General features: G+C 36.9%; 1 protein-coding gene across 1 annotated transcript; it reads left to right on the top strand.

Moving 5' to 3' along the window:
* The first annotated feature begins 1,464 nt into the window (after positions 1-1,464).
* LOC143671477 (homeobox protein TGIF2LX-like) lies at positions 1,465-2,816 on the top strand. The gene has a single exon (XM_077146650.1). The coding sequence runs from the start codon at positions 1,645-1,647 to the stop codon at positions 2,338-2,340; it is 696 nt and encodes a 231-aa protein (XP_077002765.1). The 5' UTR covers positions 1,465-1,644; the 3' UTR covers positions 2,341-2,816.
* The last annotated feature ends 5,906 nt before the right edge of the window (positions 2,817-8,722 follow it).

Here is an 8,722-nt window from a genome sequence, read left to right as displayed (position 1 = left end):
AAAAAAAGGCTGTTGTCCTCACCAAACAGAAACTATGAATAGTATGAATCAATTAAGATGATGACCAAGAGTTTCTTCTGAGACATCTATGAAATGAATAATAATATCATACACTTCTCTTGAGTTCTCAGAGTTGATGTTTGTCCTCTGAGTGGGTCACTTTGTTCTGCAAAGAGCAAAATAAAGTGTCAATGGCTGAGAGATTCCAGCAGAGTCGAGAGTTATCCTGGAGGTTATTCTTATGCATTATATAGATATCACCTTTTTAGTTAAAGTGTAATGAAGGAGCTGGAGGGAACTGGCTGTAAATGTAGAGCTGTGTTCCAATAGCCATGTATCTTGAAGATGAGCGTATAATGACATAGCTTTTGCAATGTGACTGTGTGAATGTGAAAACCTTGTGTCTGATGCTCCTCTTACCTACCTTATCGACAGATGAGTAAACTATATGAATTAAAAATAAGTCGATGAGTAAAACATACGAATTAAAAATCCATAAATAATAGGGGAACAAAATGTTAAAATAAATTTAGTGGATTGAAATGCTGGTGATCTGCGGGGGAAGAGGGGAGGGGGTATGGTATGTATAAATGTTTTTCTTTTCTCTCTTTATTTCTTTTTCTGGATTGATGTGAATGTTCTGAGAGGCGATCATGGTGACTAATAACAACTATGTGATGATACTGTGAGTTATTGATTATTTACCAAGAATGGAATGATCATATGGTAAGAATGCTTGTGTTTGTATGTTGCTATGTTTAAAAAAACTCTTGTTTTCCAGCTGAATGAAATGCAAATTTAAAATTTGTTTCTAACCTATTTAGGCATTGATTTCCATGTTGTGAAGTATCAAGAAAGATTGGACTAATCGAATAACGTGATCATGGTTTTGTTCTTGAATTCTATCCTGTTCCATGCTCCAAATAGCTGGATATTTTCCTGGGCAATCGTATCAGCCGGATATCAGAGCCCAAAGTATAGATAGTGTGGTATCATGAGCTGCAGTGAAGTTATGTCAAAGCCAAGATTTCAATGCCATGAAGAAGAAAAATGGAGGGAGGAGGTTGTCATAGGCAAATGTCTTGTTAAAAATTAATTTAAAAAAGCATGTAGATGAGTCAGAGATACAATTAGAGGATATAGGAGGGAAAGACATTAATAGAATAAAATTAAAAAGGAAGAAACTGAGTGGCCTATGAACAAGCCAGGTTTGCACTAAGAGAAACAGAGTTTGTCATTTAGCAGAAACAAGTGACAGCAGCGGAGAAATAAAAACTCGAGAGAACTATAATTAGCCATACTGCTCGGGTGTAAACAAGTCCAAACCAACAGATGGAAAAAAAGAAAAAAAAAGCAACCGGACAAACGGTGGAGGAAGGCAGCACCAGAATGTGGGGGGGGGGGGGGAGGGGAAGCGTGGGGGGGGAGGGGAAGCATGGGTGGGTGAAAGGATGTGATGTCACCGAGTCCGCGGGCACAAGCAGTTGGCAACACGGTTTCTACCCGCAGGGGAAGCAGAGGGGGAGACTTCCACTTGTACACTTCCTCTGCTTCCTTAAGGAGCTGCCCCAGCAATGCGCTACCCACACCTCAGTGATCCGTCATTCCCAAGACAGTGAAGACAGCGAAGGCAGCCTCATCGACATGGAGGCCGCGGGGGAAAGTCTGCCAGACGACCGAACTCCGGTCCAAGACGCCCCGGTTGACACAAGTGTAAACCAAGTTCTTGTCCCGGCAGAGGGCAAGAGGAAGCGGAAAGGGTACTGGCCTACGGAGTCCGTAAAGATCCTCCGTGACTGGCTGTATGAGCACCGATTTAAGGCCTACCCTTCGGAGGAAGAGAAGCGAATGCTGTCGGAGCAGACCCATTTGTCTTTCCTGCAGATTTCTAACTGGTTCATCAATGCCCGCAGAGGCGAACTCCCTGATATGCTTCAGCAGGATGGAAATGACCCCAACCTGATCACCGTATGTCACCAAAATGGTAAAGCTGCTGATTTGGGCCACCTGCAGAACACCCATCCATCTCTGCAGGCCAAATCAGGGCCCAGAGACGCAGACAGAGTACCCTGCCTGCCCCTGAGCCCTCGGCCATCGGGTCCGGAGTCAGAGGAGAAGCTGCTGGATCCAGAGTTGGCCACCAGCCAGAAGCTCACCCTGAAGGCCCAACCAAAGGAAAAGGTCAAGATTTCCACCAGCAAACTTTTGCATGTGCCTTCTCTGGAGCCCGTGTCACCGGAGCAGTACGAGGACTTCAGCAACTTGCAGTTACTGGCCGATACAGCCGTACAAAAGGCTGCCGAACTGGAGCTCCAGAATAAGAAAGAGACCAATCCATGATTTCTCCTGTTCCTGAAAAGTCAGTTCCTTGTCTACTACGGCAGTTCCCATTTATGCTTACTTAAACTAATTTGTGTTTTTACCTTTTATAAAGACATCTTTCCGCGTAGGGGTTTTATGAGAGCCACTGCTAGCTACTGAAACTCACGGCTGCACCAATATTTCAACTTCCCAGATAGAAGATAACTTGCCATCATGTGAACACTGCAGCAAGTATCTCTTCTTTATTTGTTCTGTTTCCTTCTGGATTTACATGCTTCACAAAATAAAACCTCGTGCTGAGAAATCTTCAGAGAAGAACATTTTGGCTTTTCCAGCTAGGCCTCTTTGTTCCAGAGTTGCTGCAGATACCTAGTCACCCCTCTTCCTCCCTCTTTCTGCAATCTTCCTTTCTTTATTAGTTTGAATGATGGAAAAGAAAGGCTCTATTAAAGATGGCTATAAAAGCATTTGCCTGATTTTAATGTTAGAGATTTTGTGAAACTTTCAACTCAGTGTTTCCCTTTGTACTATTTATTGGCCCTTTCAAGGAGTATTTCTTTTCTAAATGGGAAATGAATATGAGAGGCAAAGTACAGTGAATTCATAAGCATTTTACAGATAAGGGTGAACTCTTATGGGGGTGGGTGCTTTGAAAATTTTGCAGTAGAAATAAGCAAATTCAAAAAAGTAATTTTCTGCTGTTTTTGGATGATTAGTTTTAAAGAATACTTTTTATTAGTTTTAATTCTCTGTGTGTGAGGAAAGAAGTAACAATATAAAATGCAGAAAAATTGACCAAAAGGTCCCTGGGAAACACAACCAGAGGAAGTTAATTAAAAAAATTAGTTTTAAAGGATAAAGGAAACCAATCCTTAACATTTTGAGAACAAAAAGGAAAGTAGATTAAGCATTCTATTGTTTTTGTTTTGTTTTGTTTTGTTTTATTTTTGCCTTTTTAATACATTTAATTACGTTTTTCTTTTAAAGTCTTTGGATTGGTAAAGTCAGAGTTAGGAATGTTAAAGCTTCTGGGAATTCCAACTTGGAAATAATCCTGTTGCTCTGAAGAAGCAGCAATTCCCACTGCCTCAAATGCAGACATTCAATAAGAACATAAAACTATTCCTCCAGAAAGGTGTTGTTTAACTTCCCTGTCATTAAGGAGCTAACACTGAAGAGTCTCAGGATACTTTTTTCCAAGTGAAATAGATCATGGTTGGTCTCTACTTCTAATCCTCATTTTTTATATTACTACTTTATTATGAACAATTTTCACTACAAATAATATCTTCTTTAAACATCTTAGCAAACAATAATCCCAGGTTATTACCACGAATATTAAAGTTTTGCTTGAAAAATGTTCATGTAGCAGGAAGGGATCAGGCTGGCATTCCCAAACTGCTGTTTCTGAAATAATAGACTCAAGTAGGAAAAAGTCGCAGTTTCTAATGTATGCAAGCATTCCAGGGGATTTGGAAGGGAAAAGGGCCATAACGTTGGTTATTCCTCATAGGGGTGGCCTCCAGAAGACTCAGTGAAGCCCCCACAGTACTTTTCATAGTCCCTGGCCTGGACCAATTTTTGCATATGGAGGCATGATGTACTCTTATTCAAGGAGAGGAAACCTGTTTCTGAGTGGGAGGAGTGCTATGGTCAATCAGTGCACTTCTGTAGTATTCTTACTTATTTTTTTTTTAATTTCTACTTTTTTCCTTTATACTTTTGTGCTTGAAAGATCTTGGGAGTCCTCAGGCTTTTCTCTGGCTCAGTTGAAAAATAACTGATATTGTAGCATTAGGCCTGGAATCAGAAAAGTTTCTTCTTGTCCAACCTCTTCTGGTTTGTGTCTAAGGCTGAATCCAGCTGTATTCCAGAACGATTGCTGTAGAATTTCCTGAGGGGAGTATGTTGGGAATGCAGTGGTATTCCCATAGTGGTATTTCCATAGTGCACGTTGGAAGGGTGTTCTGTCTGCTGTGCTGGTCTGATTTTCACTGCAATATGTATGAAGACGATGGGGAGAATTGTTCTTTGGTTTGTACATTGGTTTTATGCTACAAACATGGGGAACAGGCACCATTTTTTAGTCGAATTAAAAATATGAGCAGGACGTTTTTTTCTTGATGTTTTTGTCAAATACATGTTTTTCTTTTTTTTATATAAAAGGATGGCTCGCGGTGTATATCATTTCTACAGGCTTTAACAATTCTAAAGTTGCTGTTTATGCCTATGCTTTTCTGGAATGAAGCTTAGAAAATCTGATTCTCTTGTACTCTGTGGAGAAGAAATGGGGATAATTTTCTAAAGAAATTACATTTCTTAAAACCACCAATTCCATGTAATTTGTGCTTTACAACTACCTAACAACTGAAAGAACATCAGTTTCTAATACCAGGATCTTAGAGATATGAAAAAAGTAAAGGTGGCATTGAGAAAACAATATGATTGGGCTATTTTCTTGGGAAAAATATGATTGATATAATGAAAGTGAGCAAAAGACAGTGTGGAAAGATTTCAGACATGTGAGAAGTCTACAGGGTAGCTCTAACAAGGAGTAAGGCATAACTGGTGATGAATAAAGTTGCTCTGTTTGGGCATACTTCTCAATCTCTCCTCTATTTCTCTTTGGATGGTGGATGATGTCAAAGTAAAACTCATCAATGAGTAACCTATGAGTCTCATTATTATAAAGGAATGTCAAAATGATGTGTCTTAATCCTCTGATTTAGGAGCATGTTTATAAACAATTTAGTCCTGGGTTCTTTCATCTCTGTCAGGAGCGCAACTTTAAATAGCAGGAATTTTCCTTTAGCTTATTTATTAGGTCTAGAATGTCATGTACACTTATTATAAGCTTCTCTAATACATGCATTGCATCTAGTTTTAGGGAAAATCTGATAGTGGGATTCTGCTTGATATTTTATTCAGTAAAGACTAAGGCATGGAATATATTTGATCTAACTGCTAATCTTTCCAGCCAGCAATGCATATTTTTGTGCCATGATTAAGTCATTCCAGTAAGTTTCCTTTAGGCCACTTAAAGCATCTGTTTCCAGTTTTGAAAATTTCCTAACTCTTATATTTGGTGACAATTTTTTAGTTTCTGTGTATAATGTTTCAGTCACAGTTCAAGAACCTAAGGCACGTGGCATCACTGATGGAAAACTGATTTTTTTGTGTTTATCAGTTTATTGTTAAAAATCTGCAATAAACGTTTTAGCTTTTTTTTAGTTAATCATGCTAAAAGAAGGGCAATGAGAGCAAGTTAAATGCAAATTTGGCCACCAGTTCCCCAGAGTATTAGAGAAAGGTCACATCATTTGGGGCAGTTAAAAAGCCAATTAAAGATCAAATTATGTGGTCTTTCACATAAGGAGACATAGAGTTTTGTATTCAATTGGGTACATATTTGGGGATGACTACTTTGTGTCTATGGAACCTCAAGAACTGAGATGCACTGAAAACATAATCAAAAAGTTTTTTTTTAAATTAAATACCTAAACCAAGATTGATTTTAAAAGAAAGCTAAAATTTACTGGCAGAAGCAATAAGAATGAAATCCACAAGGTCAAGCATGGGCTTTCACAGTATAAATTTTGCAGTCACTCATTTAGGCAGGATTCTAGGCTGCCTAATCTATAAGTCTAATGTAATAAGTGTATTTTAGCACATCCCCCATATTTGGACTTCTTTGAGCTCATTTTCACTTTCAATAATGTTCCATTTTATTTTATACATTCTTATTTGTTCGTTGGTACTGTTAACATTTGAGCCTTTTTAATTTTCAATTTTTCACTAAAAATTCAATAACAAAAGGTGGCTAGTAATTCTCTACTAGATATTCTAAATATTGCAACCCGCAATTCCTTCTCATAGTCATATATAGCAGCTGACTGCTCTTCTTAAGATTATTAGTGGTATATAACAGAGGTTTCTCAGATGTTAAAATATTGCCCATAGATTATAAAATGTCTAGGTTCACTATATAATAGGTTGAAAAATTTATTTATTATGATTATCGTGATTATATTTGGAAATGGTAAAGTTATTTTCATAGACTATAAGGATAAAATGTAGAAAAAGTTTAATGAACTATTGCAATGAATAATAATTTTAATAAAAAACATTGTGCAGGATTGAAAAGATGTATGTCCCCTAGAAAAGCCATGTTTTGATCAAAATCCCATTTTGTAAAGGCAGAATAATCCTTATCAGAACATCTCCCTGGAGATGTGATTTAATCAAGAGTGGTTGTTAAACTGGATTAGGTGATGACATGTCTCCACCCATTTGGGTAGGTCTTGATAAGTTTCTGGAGTCCTCTGAAAGAGGAAACATTTTGGAGCATGAAAGAGATTCAGAGAGAGCAGAGCAGAACGACATAGCCACCAGAAGCAGAGTCCACCAGCCAGTGACCTTTGGAGATGAAGAAGGAAAATGCCTCCCGGGGAGATTCATGAAACGGGAAGCTTCATGAAAGGGGAAGCCAGGAGAAGAAGCTAGCAGATGATGCTGTGTTTGCCATGTGTCCTTCCAGATGAGAGAGGAATCCTGACTGTGTTCACCATGTGCCTTCTCACTTGAGAGAGAAACCCGGAACTTCATCGGCCTTCTTGAACTAAGGTATCTTTTCCTGGATGCCTTTGATTGGACATTTCTATAGTCTTGTTTTAATTGGGACACTTTCTCAGCCTTAGAAATGTAAACTAGCAACTTATTAAATTCTCCCTTTTAAAAGCCATTCTGTTTCCCCCTTTTAAAAACCATTCTGTTTCCGGCAGCTAGCAAACTAGAACAAACTTTAAAGAACAAAAACAACCTGGATGTATGTTAAGGTACATATAAAGCACTTATATGAAAATTAATTGTCAACTATATGTAATGACATAAGCTTTCACAGTTTTACCTTAACATGAAGACATTTTCAGTTTTCTGAATTTTTATGTTAATCATTAAATTCTGCACAATCTGCTTATGAGTATATTTGCAGAATGTTCAGATTCTAAAAGTAACACAAATATTTTAATAAATCAGAGTATCATACAAAACTATAGGATAAACAATAGAAATATAGAAGATGATGTTTATTGGTAGGCTGTGCTATGTCAAGCCTTTGGCTGGGCTAATCCAATATGCTGCAAACAAACTCTCTGGTAATCAGGCAGAAAAAAACCTCCTCTATATCAAAGCAATCTGTAATTATTGATTGAAATGTAACCTGGATATAAAATAAATAAAAGGAAAAGTTACTATTCTAATCATTTCACTGGTAGAACAAACATTCTATCCAACATATTTAGCTGATAATTTCATAAAATGTGACATTTTTCAAAGGCATAGGTATGATTCAATAGCCAGATCATGTGAAATTGAATTATATTCTTTTTACAGAATTAAGTCCTCAATAGAATTAAATAAACATGCAAAAATTAAGGTAAATCTAAAAAGTAAAAGATAATCACTTGAGTCCTAGTGTTTTAGTAGGTTTAGTCTAGTAACACTCTTTAGTATAGAAGGCCTTGAAAAAAGCGTGGATTGCCAAACTATCAAAACACAAGTGTCCTGCAGACAGAATAATGGGTTCAAAGTATTGGATTTCTAGTGGTGCTAATTTAGTAATTACAGTGCCTTGAGCTGGAGAAGTGATTGATTGTTTAGGGGAGATTTTACCACTATACTCTCAATTGAAGTTTGAGTACATATCTATGGTTTACAAGCCTTGTAAAATTTTGTAGAAATAGCTTTCATTCTGCCCTATAAAATATGTATGTCTGTATTTATAAGTTATTTACTACCTTCTAGTTTGTAATCATCAATTCTCAAGATATGTAATAACTGCATAAGATCGATAGACTCTCTCTTTTTCACCACATCCCACAAATTTTAACGGAGAAAAAAATGATGTGAGACCAACATCCAATGAAACCAGAGAGAAAAAGGAAAAACTAAAAAGGTGAAAAAGTGAGGGAGTGTTTTCTCTATCATCTGACAAGTGAAGTATATGCCTAAAACTGTATATTAAGAGAAAAATTGGTCTGAATAATATATATATATATATATATATATATATATATATATATATATATATACACAATCGGGTACCATAAACCAACAACAGAGGTTAGTTAAAGAAAGTGGTATGCAAAGCTGTAAGACAACAACAACAAAAAAGGAGCACCCTAAAGATGTTAGTGATGACATTTGTAATAAGTTAAAAACGTGGTAAATTGCAGACTCACAAATTTAAGGCTTCATAATTCTAAAAACCGAAATGCAAGCTGAATGTGTAGTTGGAAATAAAAGAACTCACTCAGAGGTCTGAATTATTGTACTTTTTCTTTAATTGATTGTGGCCAAAACCTTTTTTTTTTATTATTATTTCAATCTCTGGCATTGAATG

This window comes from Tamandua tetradactyla, chromosome X (genome assembly GCF_023851605.1).
Source record: "Tamandua tetradactyla isolate mTamTet1 chromosome X, mTamTet1.pri, whole genome shotgun sequence".
NCBI lineage: Eukaryota > Metazoa > Chordata > Mammalia > Pilosa > Myrmecophagidae > Tamandua > Tamandua tetradactyla.
This window is presented reverse-complemented; position numbering and strand designations above follow the sequence as displayed.